Source organism: Nomascus leucogenys, chromosome 2, assembly GCF_006542625.1.
Source record: "Nomascus leucogenys isolate Asia chromosome 2, Asia_NLE_v1, whole genome shotgun sequence".
In the NCBI taxonomy this organism is placed as follows: Eukaryota; Metazoa; Chordata; class Mammalia; order Primates; family Hylobatidae; genus Nomascus; species Nomascus leucogenys.
In genome coordinates, this window is record NC_044382.1 from 62,298,212 (window position 1) to 62,323,308 (window position 25,097).

A 25,097-nucleotide genomic window follows, 5' to 3' on the forward strand; every position below is an offset into this window, starting at 1 on the left:
CGAGTGGCAGCGAGAAGGCAATTCCTGGCTGGCGGTTGGCATCTGAGCAGGTAACTCAGGATGAGGTGGAGGCTCGGTGGGACCCCAAGGGGATCCCCATGTTCTCCCTCTAGAAAGGCATTTAGGCAGGACCAAACTGGCATGGTGGGAAACCTGCGGCTTCCCTGTCTGGTGGAGCTCAGAGTTTAGCGGGCATCAGAATTTTCAGGACAGCTTGTGCTATGCAAATTCCTAGGTCCCCTAGGAGGGTCTGGGGGACCTAGGAATCTATATTTTCACCAGCTCTCCAGAAGATTCTGGAAATGCTGGTGGTGCAACACCATAGCTCCCCGAGCTACCACTCGTGGGTCCCCCTTCCCACCTGAGTCTCCCTCATCAAAGTGCAGTCAGCAGGGACACGGGTGAAAGATGGGAGGAACCCGCAAAAATTTTCATTTAGGAGGAAAAAGAAAAATGGGGGATCGGGGAGCCTTCCTTAGTCATTTCCAGAGGGTTTAGAAATGCAGGCCAGAATTGCTGCCTGCTGGGAAGGGTCCACAGGCCTGGCCTGCAGAAGAAGCCAACACTGGGCAAATGCCACGACTACCTGGGAATAGATGTGGGGCAGCTGGAATCGGGCAGACCGGAATGTAAACTCAACTTGGCCACTGCTGGCTGTGCTGCTTCAGGCGATTCTGTTGACCTTTCTGTGCTACATAATGAAAATTCTTATTTTACTGAGTACAGGGGTGGGGCGTGGTGGTGAGAGCGAGGATGAGTGTGATCATGGGTGGAATGCACTTAGCTCAGCCCTGGCTCTCGGGGCTGCTTGTGGCTGGCTGGGGTTAGTGAAATCTGCCATCCCAACATGTGAGCTCTGGCAGTCCTGACCTGGGAAAACATTGTGTCTGCGCCCCCACCCTCGGGGAAATGGAAGACCAGAGGGTCATGTCTGGCCCAAGTTCACTTTTTGGGAGGCTGAGCCAGGAATCTGACACTTAGAGCTCTGTTGCCACCACAGCCTCTCTTGGGAGAGGCTGGGCTGCTGATGGCAGAGCGGGAACAGAGGTCAGGGCTGTGAGTAGAAGGGCAGGGCACACTCATGTGGGGAAAGAGCACATCTAGGGCTAGGAGTTAGCACACACTGACCTGTGTGATGGCTGCCCACTGGCCAGGCCATCCTGCAGGGGTTCAGTCATAAGGGCTGGGGCTCCCCATTCCCCAAAGAGAAATCAACCAGAAACAACCTGTGTAAGATAGGACTGAAATAACACAGTACATCATGAAAAAAGGCTTACCTGGCATTTTATCTTTTTCTTTCTTTCTTTTTTAAAAATACAGCACTATAAGCATTTTATTTTAGTTTTTGAGACAGGGTCTCACTCTGTCGGCCAGGCTGGAGTGCAATGGTGTGATCTCGGCTGAGTGCAATCTCCACCTTTTGGGCTCCAGTGATTCTCGTGCCTCAGCCTCCCGAGTAACTGGTGCTACAGGCACATGCCACCACGCTGGGCTAATTTTTTGTATTTTTGGTAGAGACAGGGTTTCATCACGTTGCCCAGGCTAGTCTCGAACTCCTGAGCTCAAGTGATCTGCCTGCCTCAGCCTTCCAAAGTGCTGGGATTACTGGTGTGAGCTACACCACACCCAGCTTTTTTGTTTGTTTGTTTGTTTGTTTGTTTTTGAGAAGGAGTCTCGCTCTGTCGCCCAGGCAGGCTGGAGTGCAGTGGCATGATCTCAGCTCACTGCAACCTCTGCCTCCCGGGTTCAAGCGATTTTCCCACCTCAGCCTCTGGAGTAGCTGGGATTACAAGTGCACGCCACCACACCCAGCTAATTTTTCTATTTTTAGTGGAGATGGGGTTTCACCATGTTGGCTAGGCTGGTCTCAAACTCCTGACCTCAGGTGATCTGCCTGCCTTTACCTCCCAAAGTGCTGGGATTACAGGTGCGAGCCACCACGCAAGGCCATTTTTTTTCTTTTTTTGAGACAGGGTCTTGCTTTGTCACCAGGCAGAAGTGCAGTTGCATGATCACTGAAGCCTCGATCCCCTGCCTCCGCCTCCTGAGTAGCTGGGACTACAGGTGCACACCACCATACCAGGCTTTTTTTTTTTTTTTTTAAATAGAGACAGGGTCTTGATATGTTGCCCACGGTGGTCTCGAACTCCTGAGCTCAAGTGATCCTCCCATCTTGGCCTCCCAAAGTGCTGGGATCACAGGCATGAGCCACTGCACCCAGCCCATTTTATCTTAAAAATTAAAAAATGATGAAAATAGGTTAATTTTATCTTAAGACAGATTTTCCACTCATATATTACTCATAATGAATATTTTTACTTATAATGAGATTATGTAGTACATGCATATTACACAATTAGTGTTTTCATTTGATACCATGTAATAGTCATAGCCAACATTTATTAAGCCCTCGGCATGTGCCAGTCACTGTTTTGAGTATGTTACACTTATTACTATTATTTTTGAGACAGGATCTCACTCTGTCACCTGGGCTGGAGTGCAGTGGCACGATCTTGGCTCACTGCAACTTCCACCTCCTGGGTTCAAGCGATTCTCATGCCTCAGCCTCCTGAGTAACTGGGATTACAGGTGCCTGCCACCATACCCATCTAATTTTTGTATTTTTAGTAGACACGGGGCTTCCCCATGTTGGCCAGGCTGGTCTGGAACTCCTGACCACAAGTGATCTGCCCGCCTCGGCCTCCCAAAGTGCTGGGATTATAGGAACAAGCCACTGCGCTTGGCCTGAGTATCTTACACTTATCAATTCATTTTATCCTCACAATTAACCCATGAGGTAGGTACTATTAATATCCCTATTTTACAGACAAGCAAACTGAGGCACAGAGACATTAACTGATCTGCTCATGACTTGACTTCAGAGCAGGCACATCTTCTTGTTAGCTCAGTTAGACTGCTTCTTTCTTTTTAATGCCTCCATAATATTCCATTATTGGGTATAGTGTAACTTATTTAATACATGCCCCTCTTAGAGATGAACATTTAGGTATATGTAGGTACTTTCCAATAACCAGTCTCCTCTTGATGAATATTTGAGTGTTTTTCATCTTTTGCTGTAACACTGTTGCAACCAGCTTCTTTGTACACATGTATTTATGGCCTTGAGTAATTCTACAAGGTAAATACCTAGAGATATAATTGCAGAAATATATACACACACATCTGTGTATATATATGTAATATATATGTGTATATGTATATCAAATATATATATGTGTGTATATATATTATATATTTTTTGAGACAGGGTCTCACTCTGTTGTGCAGGCTGGTGTACAGTGGTGCATTATGACCCACTGCTGCCTCGACCTCCTAGGCTCAAACGATCCTCCCACCTCAGCCTCCTGAGTAGCTGGGACTACAAGAGTGAGCCACTACACCTGGCTAATTTTTAAAATATTTTGTAGAGACGAGGGTCTCGTCTTGCCCAGGCTAATCTCAAACTCCTGGGTTCAAGCAATCGGCCCACCTCAGCCTCCCAAATTGCTGGGATTACAGGTGTGAGCCATTGCACCCAGTCGAAATATTTTTAAAGTTGATGAAGGAAAAGGAAACGTACAACTCATAAGAGTGGCCCGTAAGTGGCGGGAGCTACTGTGAGTGCTCCAGGGAGGGCTAAGGACTCTGTCTCCTACAGGCGTCAGGATGTTGGGCTGGGTCCAGAGGGTGCTGCCTCAGCCCCCAGGGACCCCTCGGAAGACCAAGATGCAGGAGGAAGAGAAAGTGGAACCAGAGCCAGAGCTGGAGGCGGAGGTGGAACCAGAACCGAATCCCGAGGAGGCCGAGACAGAGTCCGAGTCCATGGTGAGAGGTGGAGGGGGAGGAGGGGCAGGCCGGCCTCGCTGCTCAGGGTCTTCCCAGTTTGGGCCACCTGCTCTCCAGGGACCTTCTACAGCAGAAAAGGTTGGCGTCAGAAGGAAAAGTGGGGGTCACAGGGTCCCACACTTGTTCGAGTGAGAAAACTCAGGTTCAGACAGTGGGTGGGCTTGCCCAAGGCTAACATTTTTTGTAAAAGGATAGATAGTACATATTTTAGGCTTCGTGGGTGATGCTATCTCTGTTAATTACTCAACTCTGCCATTATAGTGTGAAAACAGTTATAGGTAATGCATGAATGAATGAGCATAGCTGGGTTCCAATAAAGTTTTATTTATAAAAACAAGCAATAGCCTAGATTTGGCCCACAGGCTGTATTTGGCCAAACTCCAGAGTTCAGAACAGAGCTACTCACAGGAGCCAGTCCATGAATTGTTTATTACTAGTCCATGATGATTAAGCAGTTTGTACCAGAATGTAAATCTACTCTGTAGCTAAGTACACTGATTAGTTTAGTTGCTATTTATTTTGTACCAATACTTTCTCAATGAAGGAAGCAGTGCATTGATAAACATTCTGGTGCAAACTGCTTAATCATCATGGACCAGTAACAGTTTGCAGACTGGCACAGATCCATGGACCACACTGTGGAGTATTTCTCCAGAACTTTTCCTCTGCAACCCATCCATTCAGGAGCTGGATGACAACTAATTCAGCAGTTCAATTCGACAGATTTGATTTAGCTTCTAATTGATGCCAGGCCCTGTGGTCAGTGCTGAAAGCATAAAGATGAATAGGCATTGGCCCGTGGGTCAGCAGACAAGAGCCCAGCCAGTTCATTCTGCCAAGAGACACAGGTGGAAAGGAGGGAACGTGGTGAGTCCCAACATTGGCCTCAACTCTCCCCTTCTTGGGGAGCCAAATAAGTGTGTCAGACCAAACTATGGGAGCTCAGAAGAGGGAGAGTCATCTTAACTTTGGAGATTGGAGGCTGATGGGGGAGAGCTTCTTAGACGCAGAGAGTGGAGCAGAATTTTAACCGAGGGAGATGGAGAGGCTGGGCATTCCTGGCAGAGGAAAGGCTGTTACTAGAGAAGAGCAGGGTGTGTTTAGGAAACAGGTATAGGGTGTGCGTATGCATGTGTATATGTTGCATGTATATACACGTATATGTACATATGTGTGTGTAGTGTGCCCTTGGTATGTCTGTGTGTGCACATATGTATTTGCACATTGGGTGTGCATGACTGTATGTGAACATGTATATGTACATGAATGCATGTATATGTTTTTGCACATGTTTATGTGCACATGTATTAGTATGTCTGTGGTTCCATGTGCTTGTGTGACATGCTGGTGTGTATGTGTGTGTATGTGTCTACATATTTCTGAGTATGTGAGTGTACTCATGTATTTCTATGTGTATGCATGTTTGTGCATCTGTGAATGTGTCAATGTGTATGTGTATATACATATATTTGCGTGTCTCCCCATGTGTGTGTATACACATTTTGTATCTGTGCATGGATGTTCATGTATATTTAGGTGCAGAAATCTGTGTGTATGTGCATGTCCATATGGACATGCTTCTGCATATGTGCAAATATGCACATGTGTGTGACTGAGCATGTGTGTGTATACTCATATTTCTGCACCTGTATACATCTGCAATGTACCTATGCATATGTGCATGTTGTGTGTCTGTACACAGGCAGTTATACGCATGTGTGTATCTGTATGAATGCATGTGTATATATGCACGTTTGCATATGACTGTATGCACATATATGTGTGTTGGGGCATGTATGCATATGTACACACATGTATATGTACATATGTTTTTGTCTGTACATGTGTGCACATGCACTTATTTTTGTGTCTGTGCACGTGTGTATATATGCATGTTGGTATTTGTGTGTCATTGTATATATGCATATGTATGTGTATATATGCTCACATTGTATGTCTGTTCACGTATGTATGTGCATGAGAGTGAGTATGCACACATTTATGTGTCTGTGTATGTATGTGCTTGTAAATTTGTTTGTACATACACATATGTGCACGTAGTAGCAGAAGGTGTGGCTGCAGAGGCAGGTGAAAGGCAGATGGCAGAGGCCAAACTCCATCTAGCTACCCGGGAGGAATGGAAAGTTTGGGCCAGAAGGAGAGGGAGCACCCTGGCGGAGGATGAGGGGTGTGGGCTCCTCTCATCTCCCTCTTCCCCTCAGCCAGCCCCAAGACTTCATAACTATCTCTAAATGGTCTTTTCTCCTCTCAGGCTATTGAAGTGGGGCAGCCTCCTGGAGATGCTGTAGGCCTGGGAGGCTGGGAGGCCATCTTGGACCTTGGGGGCTGTGAGGGCCCCCAGCCCCAGATGAGGGGTCCCTGGGGCTAGGAGGAAGGGAGTATCCTAGGTGGAAGGTAAGACCACCAGGATTTACAGAGATGATCCTGAGGAAAGAGTCGTTCAGGTCTTTTGTAGGGCAGGGATCCCTTGAGGGAGAATCAGGCTGCCCCTGTCCAAACCAGGCTGGTCTCACCTAGGACTTATGTGATCCTGTTCGAACCCTCTAGCCCCCCGAAGAGTCATTCAAGGAGGAGGAAGTGGCTGTGGCGGACCCAAGCCCTCAGGGTGAGCGCGAGTGCTGAAGCCCAGGCTGGCATGGCAGGGGGGCCCGCATTCTCCCCTCCGAGCGCAGAGCCCACGAGGCTGGCGGACCCATTTCACAGATGAGGAAACTGAGGCTCAGAGAAGCTAAGGGTGGGCTCCCAGCGACTTCAGTTGAGCTGAGCTGGAGCCTGGCTTTCTGACCCCTGGGGTTCTCCCTCCTCTCCCCTGACTTGATCTCCCCAAGCGGGTAGAAATGGGCCTGTCTGAGGCCCTAGATCTGAAGGATGAGCGATTATTTTTCAGAAACCAAGGAGGCTGCCCTTACTTCCACCATATCCCTCCGGGCCCAGGGCGCTGAGATTTCTGAAATGAACAGGTACTGCACCACCCTCCCCTCTCTTCAGGGCCAGCCCACCCCCAAACTCCCCTCCCAGCTAGGGAGCCCTGGGGATGGGAGTGGGGATGGGCACTGCCCTCAGCTCTACTGTCATTCTGGGGAAAGCCCTGGGACATCCTGGGAATTGGCTGAAGTGAGCTTCAGGTGGAGGGTGGGCTCTCCCAAAGTAAGCCTGAAGCTCCCAGTTTGTAATTTCAGCTGGAAATCCAGTCATGCATTCATCTCCATTCACCCTATTCATTCATTCCTTCACTCATTCATTCATTAGACTGTTAATTCACTCATTCATTCAATAGACTGTTGGCCCCTTGAGGGCAGGGCAATGTGATCAAAAGAAACAGTGGGTCAGAGCTGCATAGTGAGCGCCCCTGTACAGGGGGCCGGACATTTCTCAGTGCTCGGGTGAGATGCAGGCCCAATGGGGTTAGAGCTTCTGCTTTTCTCAGAGAAGCCAGAAATCCAGGCTTTTGCGTGGAATCTCCCAGTTGGCTCAGACATTTCAGACCATGGTGCTTGGGGCCTGAGCAGGGCTGGGGCTGGGCTGGCCTCAGGCAGGGAGGCTGTGACCTTCACATTTAGGTTGCTCAGCCTCTGCCACAGCATTACACCTGCAGCAAACCTTGGCCCTTCAGGAGCACGATGTGTGCTCAGAGCAGGACAGCAGGAGGCAGGAGGAGAGGGAAGTCAGCTGCTCTGTTCTAAGCATCCCATGGGGGTGGGCTCTGAATGGCACCCGGTCTGCCTGGCCTCATGAAGCATCAGCATCCCCAATTTTTCAGAGAAGGATGTGGAGCTTTTTGGGGAGGTGATGGGTCTGAAGTCTCACAGTGGGGAGACAGTGGTTTAGGATTCAAGCCAAGTTCTTTTGGATACTGGGCTGGCCTTGGGCCAGTGGTACATGTAGGTACTTTCCAATAACCACACCACAAACACAGATGACAGTGACACTCAGGGGCAGAGACTCACCTAGTGTCTTGGGCCTCGAGGGCCTCATTGAGCTAGGGGAAGTTGAGGGCAGGCTGGTGTCTCTGTCCATCTCAGTCCCAGCCGCAGGGTACTGACCTGGCTCATGAAGGGCGTGGAGAAGGTGATCCCGCAGCCTGTTCACAGCGTCACGGAGGACCCGGCTCAGGTACTGCTAGGGCTGGAGGCTGAAGGGGCCGGGTCAGAGAGGGGCTATGGGGAGGCTGCCCTTGGGCTCCCTGCCCATGTCTGTCTGTCTGTCCCTGGCAGATCCTGGGTCACGGCAGCACTGGGGACACAGGTAAGACCAAGGGGCAGGATGGCTTTTCAGCAGCAGGGCTGAGGGGCTGGGGGGCTGCTGGGATGGGTCCTGCCCCTTGGGAGCCTCTGCCCAGGCTGGATCTTCTCATCTGACTGACCCTGTGTTTGAACCTGGGGTTGAGCAGAGCTCTCGATGCCCACTCCAGGCTGCCCAGGGGGCTGGGGCAGGTCTCCTGATGCTGACTGCCTTTCTGTATTTTCCGACCCTGCAGGGTGCACAGATGAACCCAGTGAGGCCCTTGAGGCCCAAGACACTAGGTAAGTCCCTATCCCTGAGTGTCACTGTCATCTGTATGTGTATGGTGGGAGGAACAGGGCCTTGGTTTCAGGAGCAGGGTCTGTTACCACCTCAGGATGTGACCTTGGATGTGCCTCCCGTCTCCTCTGGGCCTGTTTCCAGCCATAGAACGGGGACAGTGGACCGTGTGCTGCTCATGGTTTGTGGTGGGAGGTCCCTGGGTGTTCCCAGGGATGACTGAGAGGTCCCTGGGTGGGGCCACCCTCTGAGAATAGGGAGGGGCAGGGATGAGCTCCTCACAGGTGGGCTTCATGTAGGTAGGCTGCGTGTGGAGCCTGGAAGCAGGGCTTGGATCACTGTGGGGGACATCAGGGTGCCCGGGCTGGCCTCAGTGTCTGACTTCTCAGAGCTGACTCAGGGAGGGGTGGCTGCCCCATCAGTAAGGGTGGCAGGCTGGCGGGGGGGCTGTGGAAAAGAAGGGAGCCAGGGAGCTCCAAGAAGGGGCCCTGCTCAGTTTCAATTGCCTCTTCCTTGCAGGCGTTTAGGCCCTGTGTGGCCAGGTCCTCCAGGTTTTCAGGAGAAGCTAGAAATCTAGCTTTTTATGTAAAACCCTCAATTTTTAGTCAAGGAGTTTTCAGGACACTGTAGACTTCCAAAGTGAGCTTGAAGCTCCCAGTTTGTAATTTCTGCTGGAAATCCAGAGACATGCATTCATCTCCATTCACCCCATTCATTCATTCCTTCACTCATTCATTCATTAGACTGCTGCCTCCTTGAGGGCAGGGGCTTTTGTCCTGGTCACTACTGAACCCTTGGTGCCCAGCACAGCACCTGCCACAGAGTGAAGACTCAGCACGCATGGGACAAATGAATGCATGAATGAACACACGTGTATATAATCACACACTTCATTCATTCATTCATTCATTCATGCATTCATTCATTCCTTGCTGCAGCTTTCTCTGTGTGTCTTTTGGTCCTCTACTTCCTTCTGAGACATATGCAGCTGATTCCTGGGACCACTAAAGCAATTTAGGATGAGGGCGCCTAGAGGACTCACCAGCCTTCTTTTGGGCCATACTTGGGGGAGCCGGTTGTCCTGGGAACATGGTGCTTCTCTGAAGAGAGTGGGGCTTCCCAGAGGCCAGATGGATTTGGGATCCAATGCTTGATCTTAGGACCAGCCACATAATCTGTGGGGCCCAGGGCAAAATGCAAATGCAGGCCCCTTAAAAAAATGTTTTAAATGTTTTCAGACTGTGACAGCAGAATATGAAACCAAAACCAGGTCCTTCTAAGTCTAAGGCTTTGTGTGATGGCACAGGTCACACTCTGTATAGCCAGCCAGTCCTGTCTGTTCCAGCACAGGGAGCCCCCGGGGCTGCACTCAGGTCCTCAAGTGACTCTTGCCTCCCCCTGCTGCCCCAGGAGGCCATGGCTGTGGTTCCAGAGCCTGGTCCAGCCGTGGCTCAGAAATGGAGGCTGACAGGATTTCTCCGCCCGCTTGGGGCCCTTTGAGAGTTTCCAGGACAAGGCCCCCACTATGCAGAGCAGGGGTGGAGGGCACGGAAGGGCTGGTGGAGGCCTGGCCCCGAGGTGGGCTGTTAGGTAGTGCGCTGGCCCGTTCCTTCAGGGCGCTCTGCTGATCACTGGCCCCTATGCAGGCCCGGGCTGCGGCTGCTTCTGTGGCTGGAGCAGAATCTGGAGAGAGTGCTTCCTCAGCCCCCCAAATCCTCTGAGGTGAGCCAAGGAAGGGAGAGGCAGTGAGTTGAGTACATGGGGGGGGGGCTTCTGGGGCCCCAGGAGGGACTGCCTCCTCCAGCAGGCTGTCTCCACCACCCCTGGAACTCAGGAGGGGGCAATGCCCCCCCTTGGAGAGTCCTCTATGGGGAGGAGTGACTGCGAGAGGGGGCCGGGATTCAGGAGGAGAGACACCCCCTTAACCCCATCCCTGGCTCACCCGCCTTGGGCCAGGGCACAGCTGGTAGTGGGGGTTGGAGAAGCACACAGAGCTTGCTATGGCCCATGACCTTGCACCCTGTTTGTCACCCAGGTCTGGAGAGATGAGCCTGAAGTTGCTACAGGTGCTGCCTCAGACCCAGGTACAGGGAGGGGAGCTCAGGACGGGGCTGCCTGGGATGGTCACGGGCTGGGCTCAGGGGTCAACTGGGCCCTGGAGGATCCCCCAGAGGCCCTCAGCCCCCACCCAGACTAGGACAGGGTTCAGGGCTTGCCAGGAGCAGGCCGTTGGGGGGGACACCAGAATCCCCTCCCCAGTCCAGGCTGGGAAGCCAGAGTCCTGGAACAGACTTGTGGGTCTTGGGTAAGTCTCTTCCCCTCCCTGGGTCTCAGTTCCCTTGTCTATATGGTCTGTTTGAGGATAGGGATGGGTGAGATGATCCCAAAGGCCTCCCCATTCAGTCCTGTTAGCGCCTCGAATCTGGCCCCATGCCCTTGAGGGGTTGGAGGAAGCCCTCAAGGGATGGCGTCTCTAGCTCCTGCTTTCCCCGCTGCTTAGCGCCTCCAGGACGCCCCCAGGAAATGGGGCCCAAGCTGCAGGCCCGGGAGACCCCCTCCCTGCCCACAACCGTCCCCCTGCAGCCAAAGGAGGAACCCAAGGAGGCACCAGCTCCAGAGCCCCAGCCCGGCTCCCAGGCCCAGACCTCCTCCCTGCCACCACCCAGGGACCCTGCCAGGTGAGCCACCCTCAATGCGGCGCCTCCCACCAGGGAGCAGGATGAGTACCTTGTCCCTGCCTAACACCCAACCTCCTGGAAACTTGGAAGAAGATTCAACTGGATGTGTGCAGCCTCCTTCCCAAGGCAGCCACATCAGCTTCGTGCCCTTTCCCACATTTTCTATGCACGTCCAAGCTTTCAAGCTTTGGGTACTTTTTTTTTCTTCAACACACACCTGACAGGAGCAAACTATACATACTCTCCTGCACTTTGCTTTTTGGTTTGTTTGTTTTTTTTGAGACTGAGTCTCTGTCTCCTAGGCTGGAATGCAGTGGTGCAATCTCGGCTCACTGCAACCTCTGCCTCCCAGGTTTAAGCGATTCTCCTGCCTCAGCCTCCTGAATAGCTGGGATTATAGGTGCCCGGCTAGCTTTTGTATTTTTAGTAGAGACGGGGTTTCACCATGTTGGCCACGCTGGTCTCGAACTCCTGACCTCGAACAATCTGACCACCTTGGCCTCTTAAAGTGCTGGGATTATAGGCATGAGCCACCCCGCCTGGCCTGCTTCTTTTTTTTTTTTTTCTTAACCTGAAAAACATGTCTTAGAGGTGGTTTTATCCACACAGGGCTTACTGCATTCTTTCCTTAACAGCTGCATTAAATGGATGCACCAGTTGTAATTTAACCATTCAGTGGACATTTACATTTGTTTTCACTCTTTTGCCACAATCAATAGCCCTGCATGCAATTGGGTTCACACACAAGTAAATCTGGAGGATAAATCAGTGGAAATGGAGTTCCTGGGCCAGAGGATACATATATTTAAAATGGGATACAGGCTGGGTGCAGTGGCTCATGCCTGTAATCCCAGTACTTTGGGAAGCTGTGGCAGCAGGAGTTTGAGACCAGCCTGGGCAATATAGAAAGACTCCATCTCTACAAAAATTAAAAAAAAAAAAAAAAAAAAAAGCTGGGCATGATGGCATGTGCCTGTAGTCCCAGCTACTCAGGAGGCTGAGACAGGAGTAAGATATGATCACACCAGCCTGGGCCACCAAGTCAAGAAAGAAAGATGGGAGAAAAAAGAAGGGAAGGAGGGAAGGAGGGAAGGAAATCGGGACAGGTATTGCCACATTCCATGTGTGAGATGCCCAAAATGCACTCCCTTCCAGGGATGGGTGGGAGGGTGGGGGGAGCCTGAGCTACCTGCTGGGGCCTGAACAGTAGCCAGAGCACCGAGGGAGGGTGGAGAGGGGGGAAAATGGTCTTCAGGGCTGGAGACCTGGGCTCTGGCTCCTGGCAGGCTCTGCCTTTTGGCAGGCTTGTTTTCTGCCTTGGGAACGAGCTGACTCCAGCCTCAGTTTACCCATGACCCTTCCCACCTGGACACAGCACATTCTCTCCCACCCGCAGGCTGGTGGCGTGGGTCCTGCACAGGCTGGAGATGGCCTTGCCGCAGCCAGTGCTACATGGGAAAATAGGGGAACAGGTCAGTGCTGGCCGCATGGAGTGGTGGCCCTGGTGGTGGTGGGAGGGGTCTTGGGAACTTGGGTAAGGAGGAGGATGGTTGGCCTGTGTCCCTGGGGTGTGAAGGCACAGTAGGAAGAAGGGACCCTGTGGCAGAAGCCCAGCTCCCCCAGCCTTCCTGTCTGCATGGCCCACGTTCATTCCACCCACTCTCTGAGGCACGGTGGCCACAGGGCTGAGACATGCTGGCCCAGCCCTGCCTGCCAGGAGTTCACAGTCACTGGGGGAGGTGCTTCCATGGGGGAGCAGAGAGGACATGGGGCACAGAAGTGGAGGCTCCTGGGAGCATCAAGAAAGACTTCCCAGTGGAGGTGGCCTCCAAGCATGTGCAAAGGTCCAGAGATGAGAAATACCTAGAATCTGGGAAGAATTAAGGCTCACAGGAGCCAGCAGCCCTATGTGCATTCCTGATAGCCTAGGGCTCCAACATGAGTGGCCAGGGGGAGCACTCATGTGCTCTGTCACCCCTTCTTCTCATTCCTCAAGAACCAGGAACCTGGCCCTTTTTTGTTGGGTGCAATTGGCCATCTTTATAGAAGCACCTGGAACTGGGAGGTGGGAGGCCTAATTTCTCTCCTGGCTGTGTGGCCTCGGCTCTGGCCCTCTCAGAACCGCAGTTGTCCCAGCTGACCAATGGTCAGTTGTTTACAGAACTCTTTACCTGCATTCTCATACCCAGGGCTGTGAGAATGGAGGTAAAGAGTTCTGTAAACAAAGCTGTCTAGGCCCCAGAGAGAGGAAGGCCTGGCCAGGTCCTGGACCTTTGTGTCACTCAAGAGCTCAGCCTGGCTCCTCTGAGCAGGTGCCACTGCTGTGGCTGTCTGGGGTCGCCCCCACCTTGCTTCACTTGAGCCAAGGCTCGAGCTCTCAAAGCCCCCTCCCCCCACCTCAAATCCTTCATTGGCCCTGGGCACAGCAGGGACTCTCTTCTCCATCCCATGGGACAACTAAGGCCCGGAGAGGTGGGTCAAAGTCATGTGCTGGAAGGGGTGGCTGAAACAGGGAGGCTGGTGAAGAGGCCATGGCAGGATTTTCCCCTTTTTCTCTCTCCATGCAGGAGCCTGACTCCCCTGGGATATGTGATGTGCAGACCAGTAAGTGACACATTACTGGGTCCCCGTGTGCATATCAGGAAGAGTTCCTTGGTGTCCTTGGGTCTGACTGTATGTGGGCAGGGGGGCTGTCCCTGGCCAGACCTGGACTCACACAGGGGGCAGTTAGGGTCTCCTGGGCTAGAGCTGAGAGAGCCCCATGCTCTGCAGGCCCTACCTCTGTTCAGTCAGGTAGCCAGAGCCTGGCCCAGAGCCAGATGGTGGCTGGAGGCCCCCGGAGCCTGGTGTCCAGCTTCTGTCCGGAGAAAACAGTCCCGGGGCTAAGTCAGATGAGCTCTCCTTCCTGCTGGTAATGCCCAGAGAGCTTCCCCCATCCCCTGGCAGCTGGGCAAATGGGCTTGGCCAAGCTGAAGGGAGAGGGGTGGGGTCTCACTGGGAGAACCAGGCCCCACAGCCTCCAGCTCCCTTGAGCTGGAGGGGGTCCCTGTCACCTGCAGCTGGGTTGGGGAGGCATATGATGCCCTTTATCCCAGCCCTGAGCCAGGAATCGGGGACAGAGGACTGAGACCAGGAAGGGGCTGGAGGCAGGATCTGTTCTTTCTTCACTTCATGGCCTCCAGAGAGGCATGCGGTGGACAGGCATTCATTCATTCATTCAATACATAGTTAAGGACAGCCTACTATGTGCCAGGCCTGTGATGGGTTCTAGTTGTGAGCAGAGTTCAGGGGCTGTGGGTGGTGGCGTCCCCTGTTCCATCCTGAACACAAGCCCTCCAACCACAGGCCTCAGCGTGTCCCAGGGCTCTGAGCTCTGCCCTGTGTCTGCAAGGCTGTGTCCAGCCCCAGCCCCGCTAGGCCGATGGTGGTCTCCATGAGTGCCCTGAAGCTGGGGGTGGCCGCCGTGGCCTGGAGCACACACAGGCCAGTGGACTGTGGAGCTCAGGTCTGATGGAGAGGCGTGGGGGGCGTTAGGGTTGATGGTAATCATGGTGATGACATGAGGAGGAGGAGAGCTGGCCTGTCTCAGAGCAGGACATATGCAGTCTCCCATGGAAGCTCGTGGCCAACCTGGGGCAGCAGAGCAGAGACCCTCATGGCTATTGGGGCAGGCAGTGGGCAGAGCTCAGAGAACCAAAAGCACCTGCCCATGGTCACAGAGCAAATCGAGTCCACCTGGCCTGGCAGGCACCGCTTGAAGGAACTAAAAACGTTTCCTTGGGGCAGAGAGCCTTCAGAGGGTCTGCATCTGAGGATGGAGCACCAGAACCCTCTGGAAGGAGGCAGGATTCCCCCCCAGCTGTGGCCAGGGCCTCCCTGCAATGCCTGGAGCATATGGGTTATGGGTGGATGCTGGGTGGCCATGGGGGCAGGCTCATGGGGACAGGGCAAAGAGCTGGCTTGGTTTCATTTTCTAGGGCTGCCATAACAGAGGTGCACACACTGGGCGGCTTAGAACAACAGACACTGATTCTCCCACAGTTCAGGAGCCAGAAGTCCAGGGTCAAGGCTTTGGCAGGGTCGGCTCCTCCTGGGGCTCTGAGCGAGACACGCCCGTGCCACTCTCCTTGCTCCTGGTGGCCACTTGTGGTCCTTGGCGAACCTTGGCTTCTGGCTGTCCTCCAGTGCCCGCCTCCATCTCTACACAGCCTTTACCTCTGTGTCTGTATGTGTCAAGCCTCCCTCTCCGTTCTTTTAAAAGGACATCAGTCATTGGATTTAGGGCCCACCCTAAATCCGGGATGATCTCACTTTGAGATCCTTAACTTAATCACACCTGCAAAGAAGCTATTTCCAAATAAGGTCACATTCACAGGTAATGGGGTTAGGACCTGGAATTATCTTTTTGGGAGACACCATTCCACTCACGTCCCATGTCATGGGGAGACTCTGAGAGGCTGGGGGATATGTGTCCCTTACCCTCCCTATTCATTCACTCATCCACTCACTCACTCACTCATTCCCTCCGCCTGTCCACCCAGCCACCCACCCTGTCTTCTCCTTTGTTTCAGGGGTGATGGGAGCTGGAGGTCTCTGAAATAAGGGAGAAGGGAATCTGGGAGAGCTCAGATGGACACATGGATGGAAGGAAAGAAGGATGCCCTGAAGAGAAGACCTTCCGGGGGGAGGTGGCCACTGACACCCCACCCTATTTGAACAGCGAACCCCTCCCTCTCCACACACTCCCAGGCAGGACAAGGGGAGCCAGAGTCACCTGCACCAGCCCCAGAGCCTCCCAGACCAGAACACGGGGAAGGCCAGCCATAGGCAGCCTGCAAGATTTAGGCTAGACAGTAGGACTTACCCCCAGAGGGCTGTGGAAAAGCCCCATAGCTGGGCGTGGTGGCTCATGCCTGTAATCCCAGCACTTTGGGAGGCTGAGGCAGGAGGATTGCTTGAGCCAGGAAGTTCGAGACCACTGTGGGCAACACAGTGAGACCCTGTCTCTAAAAAACACTTTTTTAATTAATAAATTAAAAAGCCCCATGGATGGAGGACTCAGTATTGAGCATCTCTTTGAGAGGACGCATGCACAGCCCCCAGTGTGGTACCTGGCACAGTCAGCACCTCGACAGGATACAGTTTCTCCCAGAAGAGGTTCTCCCTAGGCCCGGCCACACTCTCTCTTTCCAAGGCTTGGGGACACCAGTGAGCAGCAACAAATGTTTTCATTAACATTAAAAGAGCGAAAATGAGCACATCAAACCTGTGATTGCATTGATATTATTGCTTAGGATAAAGCTAAAAGAAGGGTTTAGGTTTTAAAAGTGGGTGGACTGAATAGCCCTGGGCTTGGGGTGTTGGGTTGCAGGAGGGGAGGAATTAGCCAGGGGTCCTGAGCCAGGGGTCCTGGCTCCCAGCTGGCCCACATGTGCCTTTGTTTGGGCCATGGAGTGATTTTAAAAATTAGAATTGATTGCCAACATTTAAAAATCAGGTAGCTTTACAGGAAAAAATCTGGCTTCTCTTGAAAACTGGGTAGACTTGGCTGTAATGGGCCCACACTGTGCTTGTGAGGACAGTCTGGGCAGCTGCTGGCACCTGAAGGCAGGTGGCACCTGCCCCTTCATTTGTATACATCATCACCCTGGCTGGGCAGGCCTTTGGATTTGAGATCCCTGAGGTCTCAAAATGGTGATGAGGTGGGGCAATCCCAGTAGAGGGAATAAAGTGTAATATACAGGAGAGTGGTGGGACTTCAGCTAAGCTGGAGCCCAGCATCCTTAATGCAGAAGATAAAACTAGAGAAGTTGGGGCCTGACTTTAGGAGACTAGGCTGTAGGCAATGGGGAGCCATTGAAGGTGATTGAGCAGGGGAGTGACTTCAGAAAGATTACTCTGAGGCTGAGCAAGCACTGGAGACAAGGAAAGCAGTCAAAGCAGGGACCCTTCCAAAGCACCTGGGGCCAACTATGAAGAATGTCCTACCCCAGACTTTCTGATTCAAGAGTACTGGGAGCTGGGAATTTGGTTCTGTTTTTTTTTCCTTTCTTTCTTTCTTTTTTCTTTGATGGCCAAGCAATGGTTATGGAAGAATCTGCTTTACTGAGAAGCACCTGCTTTCTCAGATGATTCCGATGACGGGGGAGAGGCTGGGACCATGCTTTGAGAAACACTCAGTGAGAGGTTAGTGCTTCGGGGCCAGGTGGGAGGAGATGTGAGCCTGAGCCAGGGAGAGGCAGAGGAAGGAGGTATCATGACCTAGGCCTGCCAGAAAGGATGGAGGTTTGGAGTTAGGGCTCAGGCTTTGACAGAGACCCAGGGGTCCAGGTGGGGGCCTTAGCCTAGAATTCATGTGCCCTGGCTCCTGCCTGCTGATCCTGGAAGCAGGGGCTCCTTCCTACATGAGGCTGTTGACTTTCTTTCTTTCTTTTTTTTTTTTTTTTGAGATGGAGCCTTGCTCTGTCACCGGGCTGGAGTGCAGTGGTATGATCTCGGCTCACTGCAACCTCCACCTCCCGGGTTCAGGCAATTCTCCTGCCTCAGCCTCCCTAGTAGCTAGGACTACAAGCGTGCACCACCACGCCGAGCTAATTTTTGTATTTTTAGTAGAGAAGGGGTTTCACCATGTTGGCCAGGATGGTCTCAATCTCTTGACCTCATGATTTGCCCACCTCGGCCTCCCAAAGTGCTGGGATTACAGGCGTGAGCCACTGCGTCCGACTGAGGTTGTTGACTTTCACTGGCCAAGGTCAGAACCTCATTTGATGGCCCTGAGGGCAGAGAGGCCACCGACCAGGAGGTGGCATGCCAGGGTGGAGTGGCAGTTTCTATGGGAACTGGAGCACTCATAGCTCCTGACCACTTGGGTAGGGCCACGGAGAAGCTGGGCGAGCTATGAATCAGACGCCTGTAGAGAGGGGTGGTCAGAGCTCCGGGGTGGGCCAGGGGCTCCTGCACCACGCCTCCTGGGGGCCTGCCCTGGGGGCTGTGTGGCAGCATACCCCATCCCTCCCCTTCCAGGTTGGTGATCTTGGGCACCGTCCTCCTCTCAGGGCTGCAGAATCTTTAGCTGTAAAATGGGAACAGTATAGGACACATCTTGCAGGCCTGCTGCGGAGATGAAAAGAGGAAATGAGGCCGGGCATAGTGGCTCACGCCTGTAATCCCAGCACTTTGGGAGGCTGAAGTGGGTGGATCACCTGAGGTCAGGAGTTCGAGACCAGCCTGGCCAATATGGTGAAACCCCATCTCTACTAAAAATACAAAAATTAGCCGGGTGTGGTGGCACGCACCTGTGATCCCAGCTACTTGGGAAGCTGAGCATGAGAATCGCTTGAACGGGAGGCAGAGGTTGCAGTGGGCCGAGATCGCACCATTGCACTCGAGCCTGGGTGTCACAGCGAGACTCTTTATCAAAAAAAAGAAAAAAAAAAAGAAAAAGAAAAAACAAATGCACAAATGCTTGTAAAACACCCACGCACTAAATAGGACCTTAAAAGAAAAGGTTAATGGATGGAAAGGAAAGCAAGTGTGGAAGCAAGGACAGCATCAGTTCTTAAGGACGGCACCCCATAAGGAGTGGCCGCTGATGCCAGTGAAGTGCTCATGGGCACATTTATCACCTGGGATAGTGCACTGGGAAAACGGGGGTCAGGGGACCTGGCTCTGCCTCCACCTTCCTGTGTGGCCTGGGACAAGACACTCAGCCTCTCTGAGCTGGCTCTCTTTAAAAGGGGGAAAGTACCGTTCCTGTCCTTTGGGGCTGCTGTGAAAGCTCACGTGCTGTCAGGCAAGATGTTCTGTTCCCTGGATGTCCCCTGCTATGCCCAGGCAGGAACCGGCATCCCAAGGGGCTACTTAGAGTGGAGACACTGCACTATTGCTGGACAGCAGCATAGACTGACATGGACAATGCGTCCCACCACTGGATTCAGGGTCACACTTGGAGGAGCCTCCCTGGCCAAACCCCAGGGGCATTTGCAGGGCCAGAGGAGCCAGGAGCAACCATGGAAACAGCTAGTTCAGGATGCGCTTGGGGCTTCCCTAGAGGGCAGGCAGCACCTCATCTGTGAAACAGGGATAATATCTGTACCTAGAAGTGGGGAGCTCTGTGCCTGGCAATGGAAGCACCCCATAAAAGAAGGTATTTATCTGTGTCTCAGTTTGCTCATCTGTAAAATGGGGAGAGAAATATAAAAGAGGGAAAATAAAATGGGGATGCTAATTATAATCTCAAAATGTTGATGTGAGGACTAATCGAGTTATTCCACGTAAATCACTCAGCACAGGGCCTGGAACATAGTAAGTGCTCAAAAATGCAGCTGCTGTTACTATTATTGTTGTTATTGTTACTGTTGTTATGCAACGTCATGAACAATAACAGCCAAAGTCTCAGGATAACACTTGAGGCCGGCTTCCATTTAAAGTCGTCGTTACTACTACCCAGGTATGGTGGTGCATGCCTGTAGTCCCAGTTACTCAGAAGGCTGAGGTGGGAGATTGCTTAAGCCCAGGAGGTCGAGGCTGCAGTGAGCCATAATTGCACTAATGTGCTCCAGCCTGTGCGACAGAGCAAGACCTTGTCTCAACAACAAAAAAGTCACTATTACTAATTCATGTTTGGCTGAGGGCCACCAAGATCCCTGGAGCTTTTGGGGGACACCTGGTATCCAGGCATTGTCCTTTGTCCCTGACACCTGCCTGGGGGTAGGCTTAGGTTCCTGATGAGACTGCTTTGCACTCCCTTTGAGCATCTGCCAAGCTCACAGGCCCAGGGTGTTTTCGTTGTCAAGGACCAGGATATGTGAAGAAGTGTTGAAAATTAGACTCCCATCTGAAGGTGGGACCACCCCCATGAGAAAGTTGAGTTTCCCTGGAGGGTGGAGCCTCTAGGCCCAGGAGGGAGGGAAGGACTCTCAGAAGCAAATGCCGAGCATATGGGCGTGCTGTCACCAGGGGGTGGCATCTACAGAGCAGGAAGCGGGCAAGCTCTCTCTGCATCCCCCAGGACAATCCAGGCCACCTGCACCTGGATGTGGCCAGGTGAACCCTGAACCTGGGCCTTTTGGCATCCCTGTGATGCTGTGATTGGAAGCATTGTTTCTGCCTCTGCACAAACCTTTAAGAAGGAGTCCCCTGTGAGAAACAAACGGGATCAACCATAATCAAAGCTCTGTCTCAAGAGGAGAAGGGGGAAAATAATGGAGACAGAGTGAATGAGCACAGGCTTCAACCCGTCACCGGAACACTGATCTGGTCCCGCTGAAAATGGAAAGTGCCATTTCCCCACTGCATGACTAACCACTGAGGCACTGCTGGCGACAGCCAGGGCTCCCTGCGGGGTCCCTGGGACTCAGAGGCCCAAGCCCACTCTCCTGCACATCCCATAAATGGCTCTTCCTGTGTTCCCTGCAGTCAGCATCCTTCCTGGAGGGCAAGTGGAGGCTGACCTCGTCCTAGAGGAGGTTGAACAGCAGTGGGAGGATGCCCACCAGGATGTCAGTACCAGCCCACAGGGTACAGAGGTGGTTCCAGCTTATGAAGAAGAGAACAAAGCTGTGGAGAAGATGCCCAGGTGGGGAGTCTGTGAAGACCTTAAAAGATTAGTTATTGTTTGAGAAGGTGCCAAGCATGCAGTACCTTATCCCAAAGGTATAAAAAGGCACAGAGCAGGAACCAAGCCTGCTTCCCCCTGCCTTCATACAGCCATCCTTCTCCCATGGGTAGGATGGCCACCAGGTTCTTATGTGCCACTCCAGAGACAGTCTGGGTATATGCAAGCTCACATCTCCCTCTTTTTTTGTTTTTGTACAGAAGGTGGCATAGCACATGTACCTATCTGCACCTTGCTATATTTATTCAACAATATACCTTGAGGTCTTTCCACATTCAGGATATAGACAGCATCTTCATTTTTCACTGCTGCATAGTATTCCATCATATGGCTGTACCATAATTTATTAAACCTCTTCACTATTGATGGACATTTAGGTTGGTTCCAAAATTTTGTTATTATGAACAATTCTGCAACAGGCACTTTCGTATGCATGTCTTTGCACATGTGTGAATACGTCTGCAGGAGATTTCTAGAGGGGAATTGCTGGGTCATTGGTCATGGGAATGTGGAATTGTGGTCATGATTGCCAAGTCGCCTTCCACAGGGATGTCGCAATCTTTGTTCCTACGAGAGATGCTTGGTGACAGTGGGAGGTCTCCGGTTCTGAGGCCCATAACTTACATAGCTCAGATGGGGAAACTGAGGCCCAGAGGGGATCAGAGGCTGACCTAGGGTCACCACCAGGACAGTGGCTGGGACAGTCCCCTCATGCAAAGGAGAGGGTTTGTTGCCAGAGAGACTTCAGTGTTGCTCAGGTGGGGCTCCCCAGGTTGAGCCTTGGTTGGAAAGTCCAGGTCTGGGCTCAGGAGTCATGGGACATCCTACAGAAGATAGGGGCAGGAGGTAGACTTAGCAGGGCAGCTTCAGGTGGGCTCACCTCCTGCCTCTAACCCCAACTCAGAGAGCTGTCCCGGATTGAAGAGGAGAAAGAAGATGAGGAGGAGGAAGAGGAAGAGGAGGAGGAAGAGGAAGAGGAGGAGGTGACTGAGTAAGTCATTTGCTCACCTGGCTGGGAACCGCCCTAGGGCTGGGGTTGGCTGAGCTCCTGGGGTCTGGGCACTCTTTGCTGCTCGTGGGAGCTCCTTTCTCTTGTTCTGTGTTGTGTGAGGCTGGGCTTTGACCAAAGAGGCTGTGAGAAGCTGGGGTTCCCCTGCTGTGCTCATCATGACCTGAGAATCATATTACCCACCACTCCACATCCCCCTACAAACACACTGGAATGCAGCCTCCAAGAGGGCTGGGACTTTTATCTGTTGCTTTCACTGCCATGTCCCTAGAGCCTAGAACAGTGCCTGGTACACAGTGGGCACCAAATAAATGTTAGCTGTCTGCATGGACATATGCAGTGGGCTCCCAGTTCTCCCATTATTCACAAAGCCAAGGCTGCCTCCCCTCCATATCCACCCACCTTGGTTGCCTTTGATGCCTTCTAGGGCTGTCCTGGGTTCTGCTCTACTGCCCAGTAATGGTTGATCGTCCACCCACATCCATGTATTTCAACATTAAACACACAGAAGAGTTCAGTTAAAATAAAAGTTAAACACTGGAGATCAGGAAACACTATGGAGGATGAGTGGAAGGATGGCTGGACAGGGGGATACACATGGGGAAGAGCAGGCAGTTGGACACCTGTGCCTGGAGTTAGGAGCGGGAGAGGTGGGGCTGGAGATGTGACATTGGGATTCTGGGCATGTAGGTGGCATTGAAAGCCATGGGGCTCGAGGAGATGCCCAGGGAGTGAGTGTGGATAGAGGAGAGGCTCATGGACAAGACCAGAGGTTGGGGAGATGAGGAACCAAAAAGGACTGAGGAGGAGGCACCAGTGAGCAGGGCAGAGACGAGAAGGGTGTGGGGCCCAGAAGCCAAGTTAGTGTTTCAGGAAGGTCGACCAGGCATGGTGGCTCACGCCTGTAATCCCAGCACTCTGGGAGGCCGAGGCGGGTGGATCACTTGAACCCAGGAGTTCAAGACCAGCCTAGCCAACATAGCAAAACCCCATCGCTACTTAAAAAAAAAAAAAGAAGAAGAAGAGGAAGAAGAAGAAGAAGAAGAAGAAGAAGAAGAAGAAGAAGAAGAAGAAGAAGAAGAAGAAGAAGAAGAAGAAGAAGAAGAAGAAGAAGAAGAAGAAGAAGAAGAAAAGGACTGCCTCAAAAGCAGGTTGTAAAGCCTTGAACTTGTTTTCCCAAAGGCAGTAAGGAGCCATTGAAGGTTCATGAGCAGGAGAGTGGCATGATTTAGCAGCTGTGTTGGAGAAAGACTGAGGCAGGGAGAACAGTGAGGAGACTGTTATGGTGGGCCAGGTGACAGTAAGTTACTCTGTCCTTGCTCCGGTCCCCTGTGTCTCTGCCCACCATGGTACCTCATGACCCGCATCCTTTCTCCCTGACCTGTCCCTCTGGCCATGGCCCGAGACAGGATAGCACTGTGAGTGTTAGGAACACAGGCTTTGGCATTAGAAACGCCAATGCCACTTTGCTTCTGTTAGTGAAATGACCGGGGCAACTGGTGTACCTACTCAGAGCTTCGGCCTCCACATCTGTAAAATGGGGGATAATAAAAGGCTCCTGCAGAGGGGTCATCAGGGCCAGCGGTGATGATGGAAGTGGTAGGACCAGGCCTGGAGTAAGTGCCCCATCGATGGCCACTGATGTTCTCGTCCCCCAATGGCCTCTTTTCGTTCCAGTCAGGAAATAGTTAAACAGGATTTCAGAGCTGGAAGCCTGTTCAGTGTCAGCTGCTTTTAGTCCATCCTTACTCAGTTCACATAGACTCTTCCCATCCTTGACAGGAGGCCACACAGCGTCTACTTGCTTACCTCCAGTGATGGGGAGCTCACAACCTCTCAAAGGCTGTCCATTTCATTCATATGCCCCGCTAACTTGTGAAATTATTTCTTACACCAAAGCTAAGCCTGCTTCCCTATGGCTTCTGTCCCTTCCTGACTTGTCCTAATTCTGCCTTCTGAGCCACCCTGCAGTCCCAGCAAGGTGAAGAACTTAGCTGCTGCCTGGTTTCATTAGAGCAGCTTGTTTGCCCTCTGCCTTCTGTGGAGCTATACTTCTGTGTGGAGTGCATAGCTACAGGTGGCTCCCTTGCTGAACTTGTACACCTAACACCCAGGCTGGAAAACCCCTGTATTTGCCACTGCTCTGGATCTGAGACACCCTTTGAAGGCCAGTGATCAACTATGCTCACATACCTGCATGTGCACATGTGTACTAACTATACACACGTTCTCAGAATGCAGTACACGTGGGCACACACACATGCATATCTGCACTGTACCCATATACACCAGCACACCGACACAGACATACGTGCTGAGTTATGCACACACTTACACGTACAGGCATGCACACACGTATACCCACACACATCCTTCATATATGCACAAGCACAGGCAGCACATTCATACATGTTCATACATGTGTGTGTGCACACAGGCACACATGTACACACTTGCACACATCCACATGACAGCCTTGCACGCATGCACATGCATCCAGAGTTACCGGCAGATGCCGCAGGCGTGAACGTCTGCATACAAATGTTTACCCAGAGTTTTGAACTCGGGGAACTTTTGGGCTCCAGGCCCAGGGAGGGACAAGGGAGTGACAGAGTGGGTGATCACAGGGCCAGGGCCAGAGGGTGTGAGGCCCAGGGCAAGCAAAACTGGGCTGTCAATGGCTGGGGAAGGATGCTCTTGGCCAGCTTTGCAGAGACACAGGTTACTGATGATGTGAGGGCCTGGTAACAGGCAGATGGTCGCCTAGAGACCTGGTCCCTACAGGCAACAGCTCAGCTTTCCCTAGCAACCAAGGCCTTTTGGTTCCACCTGGCCTCCCTGGGGATGCTTCTGCCGTTCCCTGCACATCTCCTCAATCTGATTAGAAGCAGGAAGGATTGCTGGCTCCTCTGCCACTGGCTTGGGAGCTGGGCTCCCACTTGCATGCACCGACCCAGGCTTGGGATGAATGCCACAGCCCCCAGCTGAACCCCTGCACCATGGGCATCCTGACTGGCCCCGACTGAGAGATCCAAGTAGGTGGCTGCCTCTCCCTAAGGCTCCCCTCCTTCCTGCCTTTGGGGCTGGGATTTCAGGTGGAGAGTCTGCTGAAGGTGACAGTGAGGACCTTAGCATTGGGGCACGGCCTGTGGGATGGCACGAGGCGGGAGGAGTGGACGGGTAAGCTTTTGAGAGCTGGCTGCCACTGCTGCTCCCTGGATCTTAAACTTGGAAAGGCGGGGGGGGGCCTCCAGGAAGCCCACCTCAGCCAATCTGTCTGTTCCTCTGCTTGGAAATCTCTGGGACTTGGGAACTTTCTGGAAGTTGATGGCTTGCTGCTTCTGGGCTGCACAAGAGGGGGCCTTGGCAGGCACTGGGCACCCTGTCAAGCAGGGGCCATGTGGCT

At 52.5% G+C, this 25,097-nt stretch overlaps 1 protein-coding gene across 1 annotated transcript in view; it reads left to right on the forward strand.

The window, feature by feature from the left end:
• The window catches only part of CNGB1 (cyclic nucleotide gated channel subunit beta 1), an 87,069-nt gene continuing 61,972 nt past the window's right edge, over positions 1 to 25,097 (forward strand). The window contains exons 1-14 of the mRNA XM_030796277.1: positions 1 to 50; positions 3,659 to 3,825; positions 6,415 to 6,472; positions 6,755 to 6,827; positions 7,890 to 7,980; positions 8,082 to 8,112; positions 8,345 to 8,390; positions 10,035 to 10,110; positions 10,424 to 10,472; positions 10,889 to 11,066; positions 12,463 to 12,538; positions 13,634 to 13,670; positions 20,484 to 20,643; positions 21,587 to 21,673. Coding sequence (XP_030652137.1) covers positions 3,667 to 3,825; positions 6,415 to 6,472; positions 6,755 to 6,827; positions 7,890 to 7,980; positions 8,082 to 8,112; positions 8,345 to 8,390; positions 10,035 to 10,110; positions 10,424 to 10,472; positions 10,889 to 11,066; positions 12,463 to 12,538; positions 13,634 to 13,670; positions 20,484 to 20,643; positions 21,587 to 21,673 — 1,121 coding nt within the window. The 5' untranslated portion in view covers positions 1 to 50; positions 3,659 to 3,666. The remainder of the gene's footprint in view (positions 51 to 3,658; positions 3,826 to 6,414; positions 6,473 to 6,754; positions 6,828 to 7,889; positions 7,981 to 8,081; positions 8,113 to 8,344; positions 8,391 to 10,034; positions 10,111 to 10,423; positions 10,473 to 10,888; positions 11,067 to 12,462; positions 12,539 to 13,633; positions 13,671 to 20,483; positions 20,644 to 21,586; positions 21,674 to 25,097) is intronic.